Source organism: Lagenorhynchus albirostris, chromosome 19 (assembly GCF_949774975.1).
Source record: "Lagenorhynchus albirostris chromosome 19, mLagAlb1.1, whole genome shotgun sequence".
Classification (NCBI taxonomy): domain Eukaryota; kingdom Metazoa; phylum Chordata; class Mammalia; order Artiodactyla; family Delphinidae; genus Lagenorhynchus; species Lagenorhynchus albirostris.
In genome coordinates, this window is record NC_083113.1 from 9047353 (window position 1) to 9072424 (window position 25072).

The following is a 25072-nucleotide window of genomic DNA, read 5'->3' on the forward strand; positions in this document are numbered from 1 at the left end:
GATTGTGGTATATCTTGTATATGTCTCTCAAAACTCATAGAACTCCAAGAGGAATGAAAACACATCCACAGACAGATTTGTATATCAATGTTCCCACAAGCATTATTCATAAGAGTCAAAGAGTGAATACAAACCAACTGATTGTTTATCAACTGATAAATGAATAAGCAGGATACAGTATAACCATATCATGGAATATTATTCGGCCATAAAAAGGAAGGAAGCACTGACAACAACTTGGATGAAGCTCAAAAACATTACTCTAAGTGAAAGATACCAGACACAAAAGACCGTGTATTGTATCATTCCATTTATCTGAAACGTCCAGAACGGGCAAATGTATACAGTGAGAAAGCAGATACCTAAGGCTTAGGGATGTGGATGTGGGGATTGGGAGGTGATGGCTAATGGGTATGGAGTTTCTTGTTAGGGGTGATGAAAATGTTCTAAAGTTGACTGTAGTGATGGTTGCACAACTTGGTGAATATACTATAGCCATAGATTTTTACACTTTCAAATGGGTGAGTTGTATGGTATGTGAATTATTTTTTTTAATGTTACCAAAAAGCAAAAAAACCCTCATCGAACTCTATGCTGGAAAAGGTGAAAATAATATTTTGAAAATTTTCAAAAATATATTGAAAAACATTAAGAAGGCAGCTCCAACATTTTAGAGAAGAACTCCCCCACCCCCTGCCACCGGGCCTCTCCTGTCACTCCCTCCACCGCAGTCCCACTGACCTTCTCTTGCTTCCTCAAACTCACCGAGCCACCTCCCACCTCAGGGCCTTTGCACATGCTGTCCCTCTGTCTAGGATACCCTTTGCCACTCAAACTGCTCTGCAGATTCCAACTCTCTGCATGAACATCTTCTCCCCAGGAAGCCTGCCCTTATCCCGCAGACCTTCTTATTACCTACACTTAATGCTCTCTTCACCTTTCCTTGGGGGGGAGGGGACCCACCCTAACCCTAATTAGATAGTAATATAGGCGACTGCATGTTTAAATGAAGCCTGTATCTCCCAACAAATGTCTCCTTTGTTCAGAGCTGTGTCTCTGCACGTGATAGACAAACAGTAAGTAGCATTTCAGTAATCGAATGGAGAAAATTAAGATCTTTCTTTCCTTCCTTCCTTCCCTCCTTCCTTCCTTCCTGAAATATTTATTGAATAAGTTCCAGGCACTGTTTTAGGTTCAAAGAACACAGCCACGATCAAGATAAACCGGAATATCTGTACTCACTGAGCCATGTTCTAGTGAGGAAGCCAGACTAAATCAACAAATGAAAATACTATATAGTGGCCGTCAGTGAAGAAAAATATGAGGGGCGTTAAGGGATAGAGAGGGACAGGATGGGGACGCTATTTTAGCCAGGGAGGTCCGGGAAGGCCTCCCAGTGGGTGTGAGAGCCAGCCCGGTGGAAGGCAGGGAGCGAGGCACACAGGGATCTGGTGGGAAGGGTGCCCCCTGGCGGAGGGACCTGCCAGTGCAAAGGCCAAACTCACCTCGGTTCTGAACGGACCAAGGCGTCCCCCATCCGCCCCACCCCCTCCCTCTTTCCTCTTCCATTCTCCTTAGTGTACCCTTCTCATCACCCACAGCACTCTCCGTAGCACCCCTGCCCCGGCCCAGCGGGTACCTGACTTGGGGTAGGTGATGATGAAGATGTCATCGTCCTGCACTTCCGAGTTCTCTGCGATGCTGATGCTCTCAGGTGAGTAGATGCCGACGGGGAAGAGGATGCCTTTATACCTGAAGTATTCGCCTGACAAATTCTGGCTGTAGGAGGGTGGGGGAGGGACACCGTAAGGACCGGGAAGGAAGCGAGGACAGGTGTCACCCCTGGGAGAGTGGGGGGCCAGGGGCCTGCTTTTTTTTTTTTTTAAGGTCGGCTGCAGGCGGGATCTTAGTTCTCCGACCAGGGATCGATCCCGTGCCTCCTGCAGTGGAAGCGCGGAGTCTTAACCACTGGACCGCCAGGGAAGTCCCACGGGGCCTGCATTTGAGTGTCCTTCGAGGTCCCAGGAGCCCGCACAAGGGTCCAGCTTTACAGCTGAGGCCTCCAGGACAGATGGCGGCAGAAAGTGGCGGAGGGATCTCGGGGCAGGTGACGGAGGGCGAGCAAGGAGATGGGCGAGGTGCACCCCGCTCGCTGGTGGAACACTGGCAAGGAATTTTCTCTGCGCCCTTTTCCTCATCTGCAAAGTGAGGATGATTTACTAACACCCCATAACAATCCTATGAGTTGACAATGATTATTATCCCCATTTTCTGGATGAAGGAAGCGAGGCACAGAGAGGTTGAGTGACTTGCCCAAAGCCACACAGTTGGCGGGACAAGCAGCGCTTCACCTCTGCAAAGTGGAACTAAGCACTTTCCACATGTTTACTCTTCACCCCAACCCTCCCGAAAGGCAGCACCCCCCATTTTACAAACATAGGCCAAAGAGTCAGGTGCCCTGCCCATTCCTAAGCGGCCACAGAGCGGTAGGGCCACCTGCGAAAACCAGATGTGGAGTCCCTGGGAAGCTGGGGCAGTCTTAAGCTTCAAACCCCTCACTCAAGCTGCTTTTCCCAAAACCCTGCAATGTGTTCACATAACCATACAAGGAACTACAGTTTTCCAAAGTGAGATGTATTGAGAACAATCCGTTTAATTCGATCACTCTTGGCTTTGCCTCCTCCCTCGAGATCTCCTGACCCTGGCGTGGGAGAGCGATAGGTGTTTTGGGGACCTGGCTAAGGTAAAGCCGAGCTGGGGATACATTTCATTGGACCTTCCTGGGATATTTACAAGGTTTGCGGTCATGTCTGTGTGTAGTTATGGGATGGCGAGCTGGCTGGGTGCAGGATTTGCTTCCGGGACACTAGCTGGGCGCAAGTAATGACAGGAAGGCTGGGGACACGGAAGTCGGATCACGCTATCACATGCCCAGGGGCGCTTGGCACCAAAAGTATGGGGTGGAGGAGGAGACTCAGGTTTGAAGCCAGAAGCCGGTGTGTTATTTTTCTGGAATATTTGGAGTGTTTGCCAGCTTTCAGAATGAGACAAGTCACTGTAATTTCTTTGCTCGTTCTAAACAAACATTCCTTCTTCCTGATGTTGCAGTCACACGTACTGATTCTTTCTTTCTTTTTTTAAAAAAATTATTTATTTATTTTTCTGGCCGCGCCAGGTGGCTTGTGGGATCCTAGTTCCCAGACCAGGGATTGAACACGGGCCCCCTGCAGTGGAAGCGCAGAGTCCTAACCACTGGACCGCCAAGGAATGCCCCTGATTCTTTTTCTTAAGGGGAATCCCCTCAAAACAGTATAAGCTTCAGGACCCATGAAACACGGATTTGCCCATTCTTAGCCGTTACTCGGTGCTAATTTCCATTTGCGGTCCTTTCTGGTACACTTAGGACAATACATCGAACTGGGGGAAAAATTATGCGTGTAAGTGGATTATACTGTCTGTGGATTTCATTTCAGGAAAGTGAAGAGGATTTATAGATATTGTGAGGATTTATAAAGAGGGCTAGGGTCCCACCACACAGGTAAAACTCAGAAACAAAATGTTGAACGGGGGATGAAGGACACAAGAGAGTCTAGATGATCTGATTCGAATTAGGGGAAGTTCAAACACAGGGACAAATCACCTATGATGTTAGAAGGCAGGAAGATGGTTACCCCTGGGAAGTGGGGGCAGATGGGGGCGGAGCTGGTTACAAGGCGCGCCCTCTGCAAAATTCCTTGGGCAATTGACTGAAGCTCTGTTCACAGCACTTGTGTTTTACTTTAATAAAACTTGCAATGCACCTATGGTCATCTTATCTTTGATAAAGGAGGCAAGAATATACAATGGAGAAAAGACAGCCTCTTCAATAAGTCGTGCTGGGAAAACTGGACGGCTAGCTACATGTAAAAGAATGAAATTAGAACACTCCCTAACACCATACACAAAAATAAACTCTAAATGGATTAGACACCTAAAAGTAAGACTGGACACTATAAAACTCTTAGAGGAAAACATAGGAAGAACACTCTATGACATAAATCACAGCGAGATCCTTTTTGACCCTCCTCCTAGAGAAATGGAAATAAAAACAAAAATAAACAAATGGGACCTAATGAAACTTCAAAGCTTTTGCACAGCAAAGGAAACCAGAAACAAGACGAAAAGACGGCCCTCAGAATGGGAGAAAATATTTGCAAATGAAGCAACTGACGAAGGATTAATCTCCAAAATTTACAAGCAGTTCATGCAGCTTAATATCAGAAAAACAAACAACCCAATCCAAAGATGGGCAGAAGACCTAAATAGACATTTCTCCAGAGAAGATATACAGATTGCCAACAAACACATGAAAGAATGCTCAACATCATTAATCGTTAGAGAAATGCAAATCAAAACTACAATGAGATATCATCTCACACCAGTCAGAATGGCCATCATCAAAAAATCTACAAACAATAAATGCTGGAGAGGGTGTGGAGAAAAGGGAACCCTCTTGCACTGTTGGTGGGAATGTAAACTGATACAACCACTATGGAGTACAGTATGGAGGTTCCTTAAAAAACTAAAAATAGAACTACCATAGGTCCCAGCAATCCCACTACTGGGCATACACCCTGAGAAAACCATAATTCAAAAAGAGTCATGTACCACAGTGTTCACTGCAGCTCTATTTACAATAGCCAGGACATGGAAACAACCTAAGTGTCCATCGACAGATGAATGGATAAAGAAGATGTGGCACATATATACAATGGAATATTACTCAGCCATAAAAAGAAACAAAATTGAGTTATTTGTAGTGAGGTGGATGGACCTAGAGTCTGTCATACAGAGTGAAGTAAGTCAGAAAGAGAAAAACAAATACTGTATGCTAACACATATATATGGAATCTTAAAAAAAAAAAAAAAAAGGTCATGAAGAACCTAGGGGCAGGAAGGGAATAAAGACGCAGACCTACTAGAGAATGGACTTGAGGACACAGGGAGGGGGAAGGGTAAGCTGGGACAAAGTGAGAGAGTGGCATGGACATATATACACTACCAAATGTAAAGTAGATAGCTAGTGGGAAGCACAGGGAGATCGGCTCAGTGCTTTGTGACCACCTAGAGGGGTGGGATAGGGAGGGTGGGAGGGAGGGAGATGCAAGAGGGAAGAGAAATGGGGTTATATGTATAGCTGATTCACTTTGTTATAAAGCATAAACTAAAACACCATTGTAAAGCAATTATACTCCAGTAAAGATGTTAAAAAAAAAAACTTGCAATGAATGAATAAAACATTAAAGGGAAAAAATTACGCTTCCCACTAAAACAACTGTTTTTAATAAAAATGAGGCAAGGGAAAAAAAAATGGAGACGAGGTGCAGGGCCCAGTGAAGGTGAAACCCCAGCTGTCTTGCACAGGCCTTTTCTGTTAGTTTTCTCTTGTGCGCCCAGTTGACAGATGAGGAAACTGAGGCCCATTGAAGGCTGTGACTTGCCCAGGGATCTCCCAGTGTCTTTCCTGAAGGCCTCCACCAGCTTCAGAGATTTGAGGGATGGGGAATTTCTCCAAGGCTTGGCACCAGTCTCAGGCTTGCAGGAGAAGGACAAAAGCTAGAGAATTGTTTCCTCTGCCTGGGGTCAAAGGAGGGCTCTGGGGAGCCCAGGTAAGGCTCAGCCCAGCCAGGGTTTCCAAAGGGCAGTGTCCCAAGGCGGGGCCGGGGGGAGGCTACGGAGGAAGCTGGCATGTGGTCTAGGGTCTGTTGGAAAAGGCCCCCTTTGTTCCTGGCTGGGGGATGTTCCCCAGGGGACCAGGAAGGAAGGGCTGGTCACCTCAGAGGGGTGGTGGCAGGGGCTTTGCAGGCCCTGTTTCTAAGTAACCTAAGTAAGACAGATGTGAGAAATATTGTGTTTCTGGAGCTGGACATCGCAGGCTCAGAGTCTGGCTTTGGCACTCTCTAGCAGAGCTGAGGCCTGGGGCTTAATCTCTCTAGGCCTCAGTTTCCTCAACTGTAAAATAGGGATAGGAGAAGTAGCATGGTGTCTTGGTTAACGGCATAAACCCTGGAGCCGGAATACCTGAGTCTGAATCCTACCTCTCTCCAGTCATGTGGCTGTGGGCAAGTCATTCATCCTCTCTGTGCTTCAGTCCTTCCATCCATAAAATGGGGATAATAAGTAAACATTACCTCATAGGATGGTCGTGAGCATGTAAAAAGTGCTTAGAACTGGGCCTGACATAGGAATATACACTATATAAATGTTTCTTAATTTTTAAAAAATAGAGATAGTGGGAGGGTTTAATGCACCCATAGAAATAAAAATGATTAAAATAGAGCCTGGCTTGTGGTCTGCATTCGATAAATCCAGGCTAAAATTATTGTTATTATTATACTTAGTAATAGAGGCAACACCGGGCATCGTGTGAGCCCAGAGGAGGGGCTGCTTGGCACCGCCTTTGGCACACAGTAGGCCCTCAGCTTATTGTAATTACTTTATTGTTCAGTGATGTCATAGGTTGAGCGCAGGCAGCAGAATTAGTGATGTCACTAGTTGCCAGGCGGATTTAGGCCAGTGGGCAGGGCTGTGAGGCCATCAGTCACTAGGCAGATTAGCTGCTAAGTGCCTGGGTCTTGGCTCTGGTGGGTCACATGTGCTCTCTCTGTGCCCTGGGCAGCAGATCTCACCTCTTTGAGCCTCAATTTCCTCTTCTGACACATGAAGATAACAGTAATCTCAACCTCAAGGTTTTAATCCTACCTAAAGATTAAAAGGGATAATATACATTAAGCCCCTGGCTCCTTATAAATGCTCAGGACACTGAAGCGCCCTTTAGCGTGCAGCGCTATTTTTGTCTTTGATCTCACCAACAGCTCCTTGAAGGAGAAGTGTTCTCCCCAGCTTACCGGAGAGGAAAATGGGGTTGCCAACCAGGAAAAGATACTGTGCCCTTCAGGAGTCCTTGAAATAGTCACTGAATGCATACATGAATAAATATGAGGGTGTCCCGCCATCCCCCTCAGCACTTACAATCTCCAAATTGCGGGTCCAGGGTGGAGGCCAGGGTGGAATCCACAGTGCCGGCACATTGTTGGTGTCCAACCAGTATTTGACTGAATGAATGAACGTGTGAATGAATGAATGTGTGGTTGAATGAATGTGTGATTGAACGAAGGTGTGAATAAATGAATGTGTGATGAATGAACGTTTGAATGAATAAATGGGTGAATGAATGAAGGGGGTTACCAGGAAAAAAGTTAAGGAAACTCAAAGAGCACTTGTTACCTCCTAACACCTGCCTCTGTGGTTCTCAGCCCTGGGCATTTTAGAATCCCCTCTGGGGACTTTAGAAACTTCCAAAGCCTGGCCTCATTCCAGGTCAACAGTGTCCAGACCTTACCATGCGCCCTCTGGGCCGAGAACAACTATTGCTCGGTAAATGACTGAGCATCAACGTTTAATAAATAATCGAGACGTGACTGGGGGAGAGCTGGGATCTCCCTGCATGTTATGAGGCGACAGGTGAGAAAACGGAGGTTGAGGGAGGGGAAGCGATTTGGCCAAGGCCATGCGGCAAGTACCGAGCAGAGCTGAGATTTGAACCTCAGCCCCGTAGACAGTTCTGTTCCAGGCCCTCCTTCCCCACATCCCCCTACTCCAGTCAAAGCCCCCCAATGCACCAAGCACTATTCCAGCCTCTGGCCTTGCATCAGCTGTTCCTCCTGCCAGGAGGCTGGAGAGGGCGGACCCCACCTGGCTTCCTGCTTGGCTGGATCTTACTGTGTGTCCCCAAACAGGTGCTGTGTGTCTTCTCTCCCCACCTTGTAAATTAAATCTGGCCCTGGGGTGACCTTTCCTCTCCTTGGGCTCCGAGCCTATTCTTTTCCCGTGCCAGGTCCAGGGCCTGGCATGCAGCTATTGCTTGGTTGGAGCAGAGGAATGAAGGTGACAGCTGGGCTGGGGCAGAGACCAGCCGCAGGAGGAACAGCGGACAGAGCTACAGCCCACATGACAGGCAATGGGCCAAGGACGTACTTAGCCTCCTCGAAGGGGCCTGGCCTGCTCTGCTAGGGAGACCCCAGGACATGAAACTCTAAGAATGGCCCAACCTGGCGATCCTCCTTCCTCCCATCCCCCCGCCCCCCAGTCCACCAGGCCTTAGCTCTTCTTCTCTGTCCCCACTACCCCTGTCCAGCTCAGGTCTCCTCCTCGCCCCCCTGGACCCTCAACGCAGCCTCCTCCAGAGTCTCTTGGCCTCCAGTTTCTCCTTCTTGTTCATCCCCCACGTGGCCCAGAGCTCAAGGCCCTCCGTAGCCTGGGCGGGGGGGGCGTTCTGTCTGGATTGCCAACATATCAAAACACGGAGAGCCTCCCTCAATATTTATGAAGAAATACAAATAACACTCACAGTGCCCCCTGGCCCGACACTCCTCACTACATTATGTGCCTTAGTTCGTTTATTTCCTCAACAACTCTAGGAGGCTACCCGCTATAGTATTTCTATCCCCGCGTTACAAATGAGGAAGTAGAGGCACAGAGAGGCAAAGTCACTTGGCTAACATCACACAGCGGCAGACGGCAGAGCTGGGCTTTGAAGCCACCCAGTGCCATGGGGTAGCGCCTCGCCAATCGTCATACAGTTGTCCTCAGGTGTGCTCATTCTGGGCAGGGGCTCTGGGGTCTTGGGGGTGGGGGGCGGTCAGGAAGACCTAGGTTTGACCTCAGGCAGCTTACATGACCTCTCTGAGTCTCAGTGTCCACCTCCTTCCCCTTGGTCACAGGAATATTTAACTCCTAGGTGTATGTTATAATTATTATCATTATATTGTATTATATTCGATATTGTATATCAATTGACCTCAATGAAATATCTTAAGATAAGCACAGATTTTAAAGCAGAGTTTCTCCTTCTCCTGGGAGTTCACCCAAGAGAAACAAAAACTCTTTTTCACACCAACGTCTGTACTCGCATGTTTATAGCTGCCCTATTCATAATCGCCAGAAACTGGGAGCAGCGCAAACGTCCGTCAGCAGGTGAGTGGATAAACAGTGGTACATGTACACCACACGGTACTACTCAGCAAGGACAAGAAGCAAACCTTTGATACTCACCACCGCACAGATGGGTCCCAAAGGCATTGGGTGGAGTGAAGGAAAACAGACTCAGGAGATCGCCGTCTGTACAATTCCATTTAATGTCTGTGGTGGGTGGAATGATGACCACCCCCCAAAGAGGTCCATGTCTCAGTCTCCAGAAACTGCGAACATGATCCATTGCACCAGAAAAGGGATTTTGCTGCTGTGATTATGTTCAGGTTTTGAGATGGGGAGAGAATTCAGTGGGCCCTAAATGTAATCACAAGGGACCTTGTAAAAGGGAGACAGGAGGGTTAGAATCAGAGAGAGAAGATATAATAATGGAAGCAGACGTCAGAGAGGAGAGAGATCGGAAGAGGCTACGCAGCTGGCTTTGAAGAGACAGAGGAAGGGGCCACGGGCCAAAGGATGCAGGGCCTCTAGGAGCTGGAAAAGGCACAGAAGGGAAGGGGAGGAGTGCCACCCTGATAACACTTTGATTTTAGCCCAGCGACACTGATTTCAGACTTCTGACCTCCAGAAATGTATGAGCACAGATTTGTATTGCATTTGTGGTCATTTACTGCAGCAGCAATAGGAAACTAATATGTCATTTCTGACAAAAGACAAAAGTATATGGACGGGGAATAGATCAGTAGCTGTGGGGATGAGGGGTGGGAGGGGAGAGGGCAGCTAGGGATGGGGGAGGGTGTGACTACAAAGGGCTGATGGTGCAGTTTTGTATTCTGATTGTGGTGACGGTTACACAAATCTATACATGTGTTAGAATTCATAAAGCTATACACACACCCCCACACACAAATCAATTTTACTGATTGATTGATTTTTTTTTAAAAAAAACCTCGTTCATATAAATGTCAATACTTAACACCCATTAACCATTATTATAACAAGACATCCTGTTGGCCAGCGTCCCTCTTGGCTACCCAGGGTTGTGCAGAGAAGCAACCCTTGCCTGTATTACAGACCTGCCTTCGATTTGCCGTGTAACCCGAGGTCACTCTCAAAACCTCTCTGGTCTCATTTGATGAACGAGCAGTGATGGGTGGTCAGGGACCAGGGACCTCTTTTCCAGGGACCTCCCAGTCTGATGTTCAAAGAGGGCTCCCCATTCCAGGAGCTTTAGGCCATCTTGCCTGAGATGGGGCAAATTCATTCATTTGGCCCACAGATATTTATTGAGCACCTACTATGTGCCAGGCCCTGGGGGATAGGAAAGTGAGTACAACTGACAAAAACACACAACAAAACCAAAAAACATCAGAACAAAACAAAAATCCCTATTGCAGTTTATGTTTGAATGAACAATAAAATTAACACAGAATGTTCAAAATGTAGTGTATCGGATGGTGATGGAAAACATGAAGCTGGTGGGGGACAGGAAGCGTCTGGGGTTGGGAGGGTTTGCAATTTGAGATCGATGGAATCAGGGGAGGGCCCTCCAAGGAGGTGACATTTGAGCAGACCTGAAGGAGGTGAGGGAAGAGCTGTGAGTGTGTGTACCAGAGGGAATAGTGTGTACAAAGGGGGGAGAGGGCAGGCTGCTGGCATTCAGGGGTCTTGTGGGACTGAAACTGACCCCCACTCCTCTGAGAGGGCCCCGCCCTTCCATGCATGCGATCCGGCCGCATGAGGAGGTTTTCCGCAGCCCCGCTGTCCTGCTGACTCACAGCAGGTGCCTGTGGTCAACTCGCCTGCCTTTCTCGGGAGAGCGTTTTCAAGGCTCCTCAAGCCTGAGCTGGGTTCATTGTGCCTTATTCCCAGGGCACCTTGTGCAGTGGCGGCCGCCCTCCTTTGCCTGAGCTGCTCTCGCCTGCAGGAGTGCCTTCCCTCACCTCCCGAAATTCCGCTGCCTGGAGCCCATCTGGGCGAGCGTCCCCATCTCCTCAAGCGTCCCCATCTCCTCTGGCCACCTCCACCTCAGTGGAGTGACTCACGCCTTGGCCAGAGCACAGAGAACCGGGCTCTTTCACTCTCCTGCTCTCATCTGGGGCCGCTGAGGAGACATTAGAATAACCTCTTTGGGAGATCACTTGGCAACATTTTAAGTTATACAGGCCACCTCCACTCAAGCAGAGGACACCCGGTCCATGCGCATTTTTACCCCTCTCAGCACTCTGTTCTTTTCTTTCATAGCCCTTTTAATACTTAGTAACTATTTTCTTTGTCTATTGACTTCTTGAAATCAATCTTCCCCACTATTAGTAGCTACAAGGGAACAGAAATTCTGCTTCTCCCATGTCCCACCTCCAAGAACCAGCATCAGACAGGCAGGCAGCGCTCCATTATATCTGTTGGATGCACAAATGAACGTGACCTCCAGAAATTTATGGGATGGGTGACCTTGAGGAAGTGCTCGGTGATATATGGACCACCATGCTAATTGCAACATTGTAAGAGGGACCTGAACAACAGAGAACTGGATAAATAAATCAGGACTGGATGAATAAATCACGGCCTGCAAACCTTGGAATCCAGCCATTCAAAAGGAGGCATTTATGTTTTGATAGGGATTGGGGTTACACATGTATTTCTCAAAATGGCACACTTCATAAGTTTGTGCAGTGCCCTGTACATAAACATCATCTATTAAAAAAAAAAAGCCCATAAACAAGTATTGAAGTCTATTTCATAATATGCAGCCTGGAATGTTTAAGGTGAAATGTTCTGATGGTTGCAAATCACTCCTTTGAAATGCATCACCAATACAGATTGCTGGATGGATAGAAAGATGTACAGATATATGATAAAACAAGTAAAATAAAATTTTAGGAGTAGTGGGTATAGAGGGGGTGCATGCTGAATAATTCCTCCAACGTTTTTCTGTGTCTTGGAATTTTCATTATGAAAATTCCAAAAGATCGGAGGGGTAAGGAGGTAGCATTTATTTGGGAAGATGTCTGAGATATTACAGAGAGTGAAAAGACAAGGGGCAGAGCCAGATATAAAGTAGTATCTTACTTATGTTTAAAAAATAAGTAAGTAGGGCTTCCCTGGCGGCGCAGCGGTTGAGAGTCCGCCTGCCGATGCAGGGGACACGGGTTCGTGCCCCGGTCTGGGAAGATCCCACATGCCGTGGAGCGGCTGGGCCCATGGGCCATGGCCGCTGAGCCTGCGCGTCCGGAGCCTGTGCTCCGCAACGGGAGTAGGCCACAACAGTGAGAGGCCCGCGTACCGCAAGAAACAAAAACAAAAACAACAAACAAACAAAAAAGTAAGTAAAAACAAGATACACACATAGAGAAAAATTTTCTGGCAGGCAAGCCTTAGAAGTGGTTACTCTGGGGATGGGTCTGGGATGTTTGTGAGAACCAGAATTTTCCATTTTATGCCCTTCTGCACATCTTGAATTCTGAATGGTGAACACAGTGGCAGTGACTGCCATGTGCTAGCCCTCTGCCTCCGTTGCTGGTGGGACCAGAGAGGTTTCTCCGGGGACTTGGGAGTCATGGGTGGAGGATGGCAGAGCCGGGCCTGGCATCACATCACCAGGAGAGCCCACGTGGGGCTGGGATGTGAGTTTGAAATGAACTTCTACCGACTTAAGATCCAGAAGTGGGGGGATGTTTTTAACACCTGCTAGACTGCCTTAATACGGCACATGTGTACCTTTCCTTCTTTTTAGAAGATCTAATTAGGAAAATAACAGGAATTTCCTGGAGGTCCAGTGGTTAGGATTCAGTGCTTTCACTGCCGTGGCCCGGGTTCAATCCCTGGTTGGGGAACTAAGATCCCACAAGCTGCACGGCAGGACCAAAAAAAAAAAATTAAAAAAAAAAAAAGGGAAAACCACAAATTATTGGATTGTCTCTCTGTATCTATTGATCATCTGGGTTTATTAATAAGTTATATGTATTTATTATCATCTGGGCTTGTTAACAAGTTAATGGTCTCCCCCAGCACGGCCATACCAGCCTCTGGGGATGCCCATACCACCAGCTTGGTGCGTACCTTAACCGCACTTGTAGAAGTACATGCGAGCACAGTGTGGACACTCAGCTTCCTTCTCTGTTCCTGCTTGTCCGACTTTCTTTTTTTAAAATTATTAATTATTTATTTATTTAGGCTGCTCCAGGTTAGTTGTGACAGGCATGTGGGATCTAGTTCCCCGACCAGGAATGGAGCCCGGGCCCCCTGCATTGGGAGCAGGGAGTCTTACCCACTGGACCACCAGGGAAGTCCCCGTCCTCCTTCTAAGCAATATTGATATCAGACCTTACTCTGCATCTTGCTTATTTTTTAGTTACTCTACTAAGGCAGTCTTTTCAAATCTGCAGCTATCTCTCCGCAGCTATCTCCTTGTTTTTATCTTATTTATTTTTTAAATTAATTTTTATTGGGGTATAGCTGATCTACAATCCTTGTTTTTAAAAATAGCTTCCAGAGCATTATTGACAATTGCCGTGGTATGGAAGAAACCTAAGTGTCCATTAACAGATGAATGGCTAAAGGAGATGTGATAAGGACTTCCGTGGTGGTCCAGCGGGTAAAACTCTGCACTCGCAATGCAGGGGGCTGGGGTTCGATCCCTGCTCGGGGAACTAGATCCTGCCTGCATGCCGCAACTAAGAAGTCCGCATGCTGCAACTAAAAGATCCCGCACGCCGCAACTTAAAAAATAAAAAAGTGATATGTATATACATATATATATATATATAAAATATAATATTACTCAGTCATAAAAAGGAAGGAAATTTTTCCATTTGCAGCAACATGGATGGACTTGGAGGGCATTATGCTAAGTGAAATAAGTCAGACAGAGAAAGACCAATGCTGCATGATATCTCTTATATGTGTAATCCCCAAAACACAACAAACTAGTGAATAAAACAAAAACGAAGCAGACTCACGGATATAGAGAACAAACTAGTGGTTACCATGGGGGAGAGGGAAGGGGGGAGGAACAACATAGGGGTAGGGGATTTTTTAAAAAGGGTTATTATTATGGGATTATATGAAATCATGTGTGTGAAACTTTTGAAAATTTTAAAGCACTATAAAATTTAAAGAATCTTTCATTCAATAAAAAAAATGTTTTTAATAGCTGCGAGATATCCCATTTCCATCCTGAACATTACTTTCCTGTTGAGGAAACGTCCTATTTTTTTTTCGTGTTTTCAGTTATTTTAATAACAGATGGAAATTATTATCACCTGAAGTTTTGGAATCATTATTTTTCTGCTTATGAAAATTACATATAGAACATTTGGAAGATACAAAAAATAATAGAGAAGAAAATGAATATCGCCTGCAATTCCCCCACATAGAAATGACCATGATGTAGAGACAGGTGGACAGCCAGCTAGAACTTTGTCTCGCAAAGCCTCCTACTTTTAAGTGAATTTTGACAAATGCATAATCCCTCCATGCAATCCAAACCCCTCTCATAATATAAAATAGTCGATCACCCCAGAACATTTCCTGGTGCTTCTTCCCAATTAGCTCACACCTCCACCCTGAGGCTACCACTCTTCTGAGTTTTTCCACATAAATTGACTTGGCTGGTCTCGGGCCTTCTAGGGCTGTCAACTTATAGAAAGTACTCTTGGCATCTGGCTTCGTTTGCTTAGCATAATACTCTTGACATGCACCCATGTTTGTGTGTGCATTATAGAGTTTGTTCCTTTTTATGGCTGAGTAGAGTTCGACTGTATCAATAGATTACGGTGTGTTGACCCATTCTCCTGTTCATGGCTGTTTCCGGGTGCCACTAATATGCATAAAGCCACTGTGACCATACTTGTCTTCATGTGGAAACTACATGCTCATTTCTCTTGGGCATATAAGTAGCATTGGAATTGCAGGGTCATAGGGTAGGATGTCATACTGTTTGGATTAGAGTAACTTTCTAGATTTTAAGTTCTGATAGGGTCAATTCTCCCTCCCCATTCTTTTTTTTTTTCTTCCCTGGCTATTCCTGCACATTTAAAATCTATACACACTTTTAAATGATTTTTTGATTTATTACTTTGATGATGATGATGATGATGGTGATAGAGAACAATCTAGCTAAAGAAATGAATCACTTTCTTCAAATTCTCAGGGTTCTTTGTCCTGCATCCCTGGCTCTGTCCCTCAAAGCCCAGCAGATTCTTTGTGGGCCCGGTAGCTTGCACTGCCCCACCTCCCCTCGATCCCCACGATAGCACAGCCAGTGTTGTTCTGTTCCCACTGTCAAGTTCAACTTGTTCCCTGCATACGCCATGCTCCACCACACCGTTGGAACTCTGCATGTGCTGTGCCTTTAGCCTGAAGGCTCTTCTCGACTTTTCTCTCTTCCCTTATGCTCTCTCTCTCTCTCTCTCCCTTCCAACGTATATTTATTAAGCCCCTACTATGTACCTCTCCCCACCCTTGAGGCCTTTGCAGCCTGGAGCCATGCCATCCAATAGAACTTCCTCTGACAATGGAAACGTACTGTTCTGTACCATGGCAGCCGCTGGCCTCGTGTAGCTACTGAGCCCTTGAAATGTGGTCCGTGCAACCCGGAGGGGGGCACAACTTTTAATTTTATTGAATTATTATTGATTTCAACTGAAACACTGACACTCAATTCAATTATTAGAATACTTTTTTTTTTGTGTGTGTGTGTGTGTGGCACGTGGGCCTCTCACTGTTGTGGCCTCTCCCGTTGCGGCGCACAGACTCCGGACGCGCAGCCTCAGCGGCCATGGCTCACGGGCCCAGCCGCTCCGCGGCATGTGGGATCTTCCCGGACCGGGGCACGAACCCGCGTCCCCTGCATCGGCAGGCAGACTCTCAACCACTACGCCACCAGGGAAGCCCAATTATTAGAAGACTTTTTTATGCAGGTTTGGAAAAGCTCAGGCCTGAGAATCGACTTTTGTCAGCTGTAATGGTAATGAGAACTGAATGCAAATCAGATCTTTCTGATGTAAGGTTAGCACCTGATTTGAGAAGGTGCACACTGTGTTCAGAGGCTTCCTATGAAAAGACTAAAGTATCTTATTCATATTTTTTTCTATCGATTATAGGTTGAAAGAATATTTCAGATATAACAGGTTAAATAAAACTTCTAATTAAAATTAATTTCAACTGTTTCTTTTACTTTTTGTTTAATGGGACTAAGAAAATGTTTACCTAGGGGGCTCGGGTTATGTATCTATGGGGCAGTGTTGGTCTGGAGGGTGGACAGACCACAGACTCATTGATCCCATCTGGGGTGACCAGCGTCCACCCCCACCCCATGAAGGTGACGGGGCCACAGAGGGGCAGCCCCTCCCTGTAGTTCCAGGCCCCTGTCTGATCCCTTTCTCTAGCATGGAGGTAAAGAGAGGGGTCTCCGGAGCAAATCCCAGATGTACGAGTCCTCTCTGGGCCTCAGCTTTCCCATCTGTAAAATGGGAATCCTAACATCATCACCCTCACAGGACTGTTGTGGAAACGGAAGGGGTTCAGCCACACAAAGTTCTGAGCACAAGCCTGGTGTGTGGCCAACGCTCAGGAAAGTTGTAATTATTACCATCTTTCACCCCGTCCCCACCCTTCCTGGCACCTGGGTTCCTGGCTCAGGAACGGGAATTAGAGAAGGAGGAAGGAAAACCGTGTGATCCCTGACTCAGCAGAGAACGGCAAGTCTGACATGTCCCGGGGCATCACCCACCACACCCATTTCACTGATGCACAGCTATCTGCCGGACCCTGTCTGCCCGGCGGGTCCCAGCCAGCGGGTGACATGGGTGGGATTTGAACACAGGGTTGACTTCCTGAGGGTAGCTTGACTCGTGACGCGGGCATTCTTGTCTGCAGTGGCAGAGACCTCGGGGTCCCTGGTCCAGGTCCCCCAGTGAGTAGCCGGCCACGCCACTCTTGGGGTGTCTGATTCAGGCCTCCCAGTGAGACCAGGGTCTCCCTTCTTGCCTCAGCATTCGATGCCACTGATGACCCACCGGGTCCCGCTCTGCATCCCCCAGAGCCTGCCTTCGGCAAACTGGGCTGCTCTGGTTCTTTCCAAGTGTGTCCTGGATATTCCCACTTCCTGATCCCAATGCAGGACCGCAGGCATAAGTAGGATGTGGGCACACATCCTACCGCCCCCTCCCCGGCCTCTAGAGAGCAAGGGAACCGAAACACATCCTTCCCTTCACTCTCCAAGCCTGGGTCCCTTGCAGGGAGACCAGTGGTGGGGAGAAGGGAAGGTGGGGCTGTGAGCATCTTTTTCTAATCCTCACCAGGGCGCCTGATTTATTAGTGGAGGTCCAGAACCCCACTTCCTCTCTGCCTGCCCAAATTCCACGCAGGTGGAATTATTTATTGCCTTTTTATTAGCGTCACCCTTCCCCTTGGGAAAAGCAGCTCTGTGACTGGAAGGACTATAGCCATAAAATCATCCAAGTAGCTTGGCCTCCCCAGGGAAGGAGGAGCCAGGGCTGTAAAACCAGTGTTGGTGACTTCAGCCATAAAAACGGTGAGATTTGAAAAGACCTTGTTTGGGGTTCTCCAAGATCAGAGGTAGGGGAGGAGCAGCAACCACAGGTCCAAATGCTGGCTCGGCTTCGCCTGGCCTTGACCTTCTCCAGAAAGGGCTGGTCAAGGTGCAGCCCAGTGCATGGGGTATTCCAGGAAATGCAGCAGAGCACAAGATACCTACTTAGCCTCCTGTCTGGGCAGGGTTCCCTCCTGACCCTCCTACCCCCTCATCTTGCTTATCCCCAAATTCCTTCCACATCTGCCCACCCTTTCCAGGCTGTGATAGAGTCAGGCTGTCCTGGTTCACATCCTGACTACAGCTCACTTGACAGCTGTGTGACTTTGGACAAGTCACTCAACCTCTCTGGGCCTCAGTGGCTTTCGTCATAAATAGAATGATAATAGTTAATCATTCTCGTGGCTTAATCTCAAACAGTTGTTGTGAGGATTAAATGAGGTAATAGGTGGAAGACGCTAAGCAAGGTGAGCATTAAAAAATTCTCTAGGGATTAACATCTTCTGGGTTTGTCTCTGTGTCACCTCTGCCTCCTGAAACTTAGTATAACTGCCTGGGTCCTGCTTACCTCCTGCTTCTAACTTTTTCCTCTTAAATTTTTGGTTTTGCCCTTAAGATCCCTTTTTAGTCCTTTGGATACATACAAGTCTCCATGGAACACAGTTAACATATCGAAACCATAATTTGTAACGAATTATGAACTAATGAACTAGAACGTTCCAAGTGATATGTCTCCCAGGTGCCTCTGAGCTCCTTCTTGTCCCACTGGCCTCTCCCCCTCCCCACCATCCGAATTAAATCCCTGTCGGTCACTTGTTTTTTTAAAAGACAGTTTGTTTTTTTATTAATTTTTTAAAAGATTTTTTTTTTGATGTGGACCATTTTTAAAGTCTTTATTGAACTTGTTACAACATTGCTTTTTTTTTGTTTTTTTGGCCCTGAGGCGTGTGGGATCTTAGCTCACCTGCACCCCCTGCATTGGAAGGCGAAGTCTTAACCACTGGACCGCCAGGGAGGTCCCTATGCTTGTATTTTTAAAATGATATATTGCTTAGCTTTTCTTGTTTTGGGGGAGGCGGGGAGCTTAAAAATGGAGTCGGGCTGCAGTTAGTGTCCTGGGAATCGCTTCTTGCCCTTGACATTAGGACTCATTCATGTCACTTCCAGCAGCCGCTGTCCTTTTCCTCTATTGTCTCCTCCCCTGCATGCCCTGCCCCTCCTCACTTGTCTTCCAGCCCTGACTCATCCTGCAAGTTCCAGCTCAAAGCTTGCCTAATCTCTCCTCCATTCATTCCTTGACATCATTCTCAGAGCCTTCACAGGGTCCCCGAGCAGAGGACTGCAGAGGTGGTCCCGACTCTGTCCCTGTCTGTGGCTGGTTCCGCCTTTTGGTACCACGGCACAGGTTTGAAGCCAGAAGTGTGATCAGGGACCTACCTGTGGTGGCCAAGAATCTTAAATCGTGTGAGGAGTTCTCCAGGTGAAGGAGAGAGGTCATTCCAGGTGCAAAGGCTTCAAGGTGTGAGATCTGGGCTGGAGGGGATGCGGAAGCAGCCAGGTGGGGCCCATGGAGCAAGGAAGGTGGGGAGGGGGCTTGGGGGGCAGAGAGGCGCTCCCACCGAGGGAGAAAGGCCAGCAGCAAGACCCTAGCCCCACTCCCCCATTTTAAACCAGAGCAGCTCTGTTTTGATCTCTATTATGTATTTCTGTTTGGATGTAAGATTTCTCCTGGACAAAGGAATCTGTATCTTAAAAAGGTTTTGGAAACCATCGCTGTGGGTCCTGGGGAGCCATGGAAGGGACTTGAGCAGGGGGGTGGCCAAGGATAGATTTAAAGATTTAGAAAAGACTTCTCTGGGAATCCCTTCAGAGGAAACCATGTATGCAAAGGCACTGGGGCAGGGAATAGTGAGGTATAACCAGGGAATTTGAGTGCTGGGGTAGATGGAATGCAGGTGAGGGAGGGGATTGACCTGGAGAAGCCAGGGTGCCAGGGCCTGGAGGGCCTCTGGACTGGGAGGAGGGGAGGGGCAGCTCTGGGAAAGACTGGAGGCATGGAGGCCAGGGAGAGGCCCCAAGGGCAAAGATGAAGCCTGAGCAGAGACCATGAGAATGGAGAGAGTCAGGGGTCAGGAGAGTGGGTTGGGGAGTGACAGGCCGTGGGAGGGAGAGGAAGGAAGGGACAAAGACAGTTGAGGGGGAGGCAGTTCTGACCTGGTGACCGATGGGGCCAGCCCTGAGATGGCAACCTGGGAGGAGGAATAATTCTGGGGAGCCACTGAGTTCCCACACAATGCTGGGGACGTTATGTGTCTGAGGGGCCTGCAGCAGAGAGTCCAAAAGGGATGTTAAGGGCCCTCATGAGAGGCATCCTTCTGGGTCCAGGGGATTCCAGAAGCTCATGGAAAAGAAGATTTTAAGCCACCTCCCCGGGGGCTGCAGAATTTCGGTCCAGAAGTGTCTTATAGGTGAGGGTTATTCACTCCCATTTTTCAGATGGGGAAACTGAGGCTGGGAGAGGCCAAATGACTGAATCAAGGTCACACACTGAGCAAGGGCTGGGGATTTTATGGCCAACTGACTGTGCGGGAGCAGAGAAGAGGTTGGCTGCCAGGGCCTGGTGGGAAGAAAAGGCTTCCTAGATGTGGGAACCCAGGAAGGGAACCAGTTTATCTCAGGAGGGAGAAATGGCAGAACCCAGAGGCCCAAAGAAAAGAATGCTGAAGAGAGAATGCTGGGAGTTTCTTCAAACAGAGCTGGGACCAGCCTGGTAGCCACTCTCATCCTGAGAGGCCCAGAGACCCAGGAGGCTTGTCTATGTCACACAACACTCAGAATTTAACTGCTCGTCTCTGGAGTCTGGGGCATGAGGGTGAGGGAAGGGAGTGGCGAGCCTGGAACAGTACAGTCAGGGGTGGCTGGAGGAGCTCGGGAGGCCAGGAGAGACTTGCCTGGCAGAATGCAAGATATGGAGGGCTGGGATCATCTAAACAGCTCACTGTGTGACCTTGGGCAGGCTGCCTGCCCTCTCTGAGCCTCCACTTTCCCCTCTGAGAAATGGAGCCGTGGGGAGGGGGTATCACTGAGGCTGTGGAAGAGAGGGGAAAACACAGACTTTGGGGTCAGGTGGACAGGGTTCAGATTTGCTTCTGGCTGTGTAATCATGGTCCCATCACTTTCCCTCTCAGCCTCAGTTTCCCCATCTGGAAAGTGGGCACTATAAAAGCGTCTGACTCATTCCTAGGAACAAAGGAGTCACACTTCTGAGGTAGGGAAAGCTCTGTCTTGGAGACCCATCCTTTGGGTCCCCAAGTCCTCCAGGGCCACAGACTCTGACTCTGAGACTCAGCTGTATCCCAAACCCAGTCCACCTCTGCTCTCCCATCCTCCCCCCCCAAACAGAACAGAAGCCCCTTGAGGGCAAGCACCCCCATCTGAAGGGCTTTTGGTCGCGTCTGGGAGGAAAGCGGGTACAAAATGCCCTCCTGTTTCCCGGGCAACCGCCATGCACCAAGCCCCTTCTCTTATCCAGTCCTACCTCAGGCAGACAAACTGCTTCTGGACCCCTTTGACAGACAGAGACACTAAGGCCCTGAGACGGACAAGACACCCCAAGAATCCCAACTGGTGACTCAGCACAGCCCGGGTCCTCGAATCCCTTCGCAGGAAGGATCCGCACTCCAGGGTGGACGAGCCAGCCCAGCCCAGACGGTTCTGAGGCTCCAGGAGGCCGGGGGCCACCTTTGCAGAGGCCCCTGGCTCTTCCCCCAGGCCACCTCCTCCGGGGGCGCTGCCGGCACGTGCCCAGGTCTGGGCCTCACCTGATCTCCGAGATGTTTTTCTCATAGGGGTCCCACGCAGCCTGGTTCCCGGGCTCGGCAGGCTCTTCCATGGCAGGAGGGCGAGGGTGGGGAGAGGAGGACGCGCTGGGAGCAGATGGCACAGGGAGCAGGTGTGTGTGGCGGTGGCGTCTACCACGCAGGGAGCCCGCCAGGTGCCTACCTCCACGCCCAAGGGGAGGGGCAGCATCCAGCCGGTTCTCCCAGCTGCTACCCACGCCTCTGACAGTGGGGAGAGGCCAGGAGGGAGCCACCCTTCTCTGAGGGTGTAGAGGAGGGGTGATGGGCACCTCCTGGGCATCTTGCCAGTGACTGGGGACAGAGTCCAGGGGGTCAGAGACAATCCCACACCGGAACATTCCGTGCTGGTGGCTGTGGGCATGTCTGTGCCCATCTGGAGCCTCAGTTTGTTCATCTGATCAAAGAGCTAGTCTCATCTCAGAGAGTTCATTCATTCATTCATGCCTTTATCCATTCAAGAAATACTGATTGAGCGCCTCCTGTCTGCCAGGCGCTGTTCTAAGGGTTGGAATACTGCTGGGAACCAGACCGACAGAAACTGCCCTGGCGGGCTGACACTTGTAAGGGGCACATGTCAAAACAGATTGAAAGACGGGGACAGACGCAGCCAGGATCACAGGGGCACAAACAGGAGAGAGGGGGCCACTGAGAGAGGGTCAGAGACAGCAAGAGACACAGAGAGAACGAGGAAGAGACAGAGAAACATGCAGAGCGACAGAGACAGGGAGAAGCTGAGGGAATGCGAGAAACACTGAGGGTCAGAGATAGTGAGAGACATTGAGAGACACAAAGAGATACAGAGATGCAACAGATAAGGGCCAGGGCTGGTTGGTGTGGGACTTTGAAACTCACAGTGCCTGGTCTGAGTCCCAGCTCCAGCGCCTCCCAGCTGTGCGGCCTGAAACTAGTCCCATCAGCCCCCGGGCCTCAGTTCCTCCCATAAATGGTACCCACGTCATCGGGCTGTTGTGAGGACCGGATGAGACGTTTCTCAGATGCTTTGCGGAGAATCTGACACACAGGAGGCTCCGCAAAGCCCACGTCCCCTTCTGCTCTGTCCCCCACCCAAACCCAGCTCCTCTCCACCTGCTGGTCTCCTGACCCTTCAGACACTTGGCATCTGGTCCCCAAACCTAATCTCACCAGAAATGACTGCTTTTTTTTTCTTTTGCGGTACGCGGGCCTCTCACTGCTGTGGCCTCTCCCGTTGCAGAGCACAGGCTCCGGGCGCGCAGGCTCAGCGGCCATGGCTCATGGGCCCAGCCGCTCCGCGGCATGTGGGATCTTCCCGGACCGGGGCACGAACCCGTGTCCCCTGCATCGGCAGGCAGACTCTCAACCACTCTCAACCATGACTGCTTTTTATAGGACAAAGAATGTGTGTACCTTGTTTAAAAAAAAAAAAATTATCTGAGCCGATAAGTCCAGAAAGAAAATAAGCATACCTGGGACCCGCCTTCTACCCACAGAGATAAACAACGTTTTGACAGACTCTTTCTAGAAACTTCTCATCTTTCTACTATGTGCCAGAGAAATTTCAGTTGGATAAATAAATACAAAAATATCATCATTTAAAACTCTATTTAGTAGAGACACAGATGTAGAGGACAAACGTATGGACACAAAAAGGGAGGGGAAGTGGCGGGGGGTGGTGGTGGTGGTGTGAATTGGGAGATTGGGATTGACATGCGTACACTAATATGTATAAAATAGATAACTAATAAGAACCTGCTGTATAAACAATAAATAAAATAAAATTTAAAAAAACACCTCTATTTAGGACGCTCTGTTATGCCCTTCTAATCAATATTTCCCCAAAGCTAATACTATCCTGACCTTTATAACCACAAAATAGTTTTGCCGGCTTTTGATCTTCATATAAATGGGCTTAAACAAAAACAAACAAACAAACAAAACTACTCTAAAATTAAAAGTTTGTTTAAAAAGAAAAAAAAAACAACTCTTATTTACTGACTAATTAACAGTTTGCCATGTTGTGTAGGTGAGGGGGGTGGGGCATGTCAGACTCATGTAATCAATGTAGAAGGGGGCTCAGAGACGTAGAGTGACTTGCCCAAGGTCACAGAGCATTGCCCACCCTCACTCCGAAAACAGGCAGAAGACAAATGTCCTGGGGCGTCACGCCCCCTCAGTTTATCTGCCCAAAGGCCCATCTCTAGGATGTTGTGATATGAGGAGCCTCCCCCTACCTCACACCACCACAACTGAGTTCGAATTCTGCCTTGTCCACTTTTTTTGGCGGGGTTGGGGGCAGGCCACACTGCATGACTTGTGCGATCTTAGTTCTCCACCAGGTACGGAACCCGTGGCCTTGGCAGTGAAAGCGCAGAGTCCTAACCGCTGGACCGCCAGGGAGTTCCCATGCCTCAGCCACTTACAGTATTAGCCTTGATGTTCCCATCTGTGAAAAGGGCTCCCTCACAGGGAGGGGGGAACATCAAGAGTACCAGCTCTCTCTGTCTGGGGCTGAGTGGGTTTCCCACGTTGGGGTTGTGGGAGGTTGAGCGAGACATCCCGCCTGGCCTTCCGTCCTGGACTGCCTGACCTTTGTTCTGCCTTCAGTGATCCTTTGTTCCTAGCTCTGAGGCGGTGACAACCTTGCCCTGTCCCTCCTGTGGGAACCTCTCCTGAACCCCGTCCCCAGGGGCCCCACAGAACCAGAGGGGAAGAGCATGTGTGCCAGCCAGAAGTCTCAAGTTCCAGAGGAGAGGGAGCGTCTAGGGGGTACAGAATGCCTAGATCCTTGAGGGAGCCTGGGCGGGGGGAACTTGGGGGCACAGCCCTGGGGAACAAGGAGATCCAGGGAGACCCAATGAGAATTTCAAGGAAGATGTTTAAGGGAGAAGGCAGGCCTGGAGGCTGTACCAGAGTGGGCAAGGGACCAGAAAATAAGGGGCCCAGATACACGATGCTCCCGCCCCAGGGCCTTTGCACTTGCTGCGCCCCTGTCTGACATGCTGTTCCCCAGACACCTGCGAGCTTCACTGTCTCCCTTTATCCAAGTCTGCCCTGTCTCACCTCCTCCGAGCTTGCCCACCAACCTCTCCTCCCACCTTTCCTGTTTTGTTTTTTCCAGTAGCGCACATCACCATCTGACATTCTCAATGTTTTAATCTTTGGTCTTGTTGACTGTCTCCTCATCAGACTGTCAACCCCATGAAGGCAGGGCTTGTTATCTGTTTGTCTCCCATTGTATCCCAAGGGAAGTGCCTGGCGGAGCTCCTGGAATGTGGCAGATGTTCCATAAACACTGCTGACGGAATGCGTGAATTGTCACAGGTGATGGGGAATGAGTGACGGGTTGCATTGGTGATGGAGGAGTTGGCTGAGTCTCTTCGGAACATGGGCGTGGGCATGGGGAGATGAAAAGCCTGATTATAGATGGAGAGGGGCCCAGACTCCTAAGGAGGTGGCAAGAGGAACCAGAAGGTACCAGAGTAGCATCCTACCATCTTACCCAGAGACAGGAGGGGAGGGACAGTAATGGAGACCACTGACCCCACAGAAATGGATCTGGCGGGGGGAACCTAGGCATCTGGGGACAGGGAAGAGAATTGGAAGGGTTGGGAAGGAGAGAGTGGGAAACCCAGTGCCAGCCGCCACGGGGGTGGGTAGGTTCTGGGAGGAGCAGGGATTGTTTAATCATCCATTCCTCTGTCTATCTATC

At 48.9% G+C, this 25072-nt stretch overlaps 1 protein-coding gene across 2 annotated transcripts in view; it reads right to left on the bottom strand.

Annotated features, from left to right (window-relative positions):
• Positions 1-21526, bottom strand: part of SULT2B1 (sulfotransferase family 2B member 1) — a 33600-nt gene extending 12074 nt beyond the window's left edge. The window contains exons 1-3 of one of the 2 annotated variants that reach the window (XM_060131601.1): positions 21346-21462; positions 6078-6132; positions 1640-1779 (exon numbers count right to left, since the gene is read on the bottom strand). In XM_060131601.1, the coding sequence (XP_059987584.1) occupies positions 1640-1779; positions 6078-6091 (154 nt within the window). In that variant the 5' untranslated portion in view covers positions 6092-6132; positions 21346-21462. Of the gene's footprint in view, positions 1-1639; positions 1780-6077; positions 6133-21345 lie in introns of both variants that reach the window. The other variant, XM_060131600.1, reaches the window with a different exon arrangement.
• Between the last annotated feature and the right edge of the window lie 3546 nt (positions 21527-25072).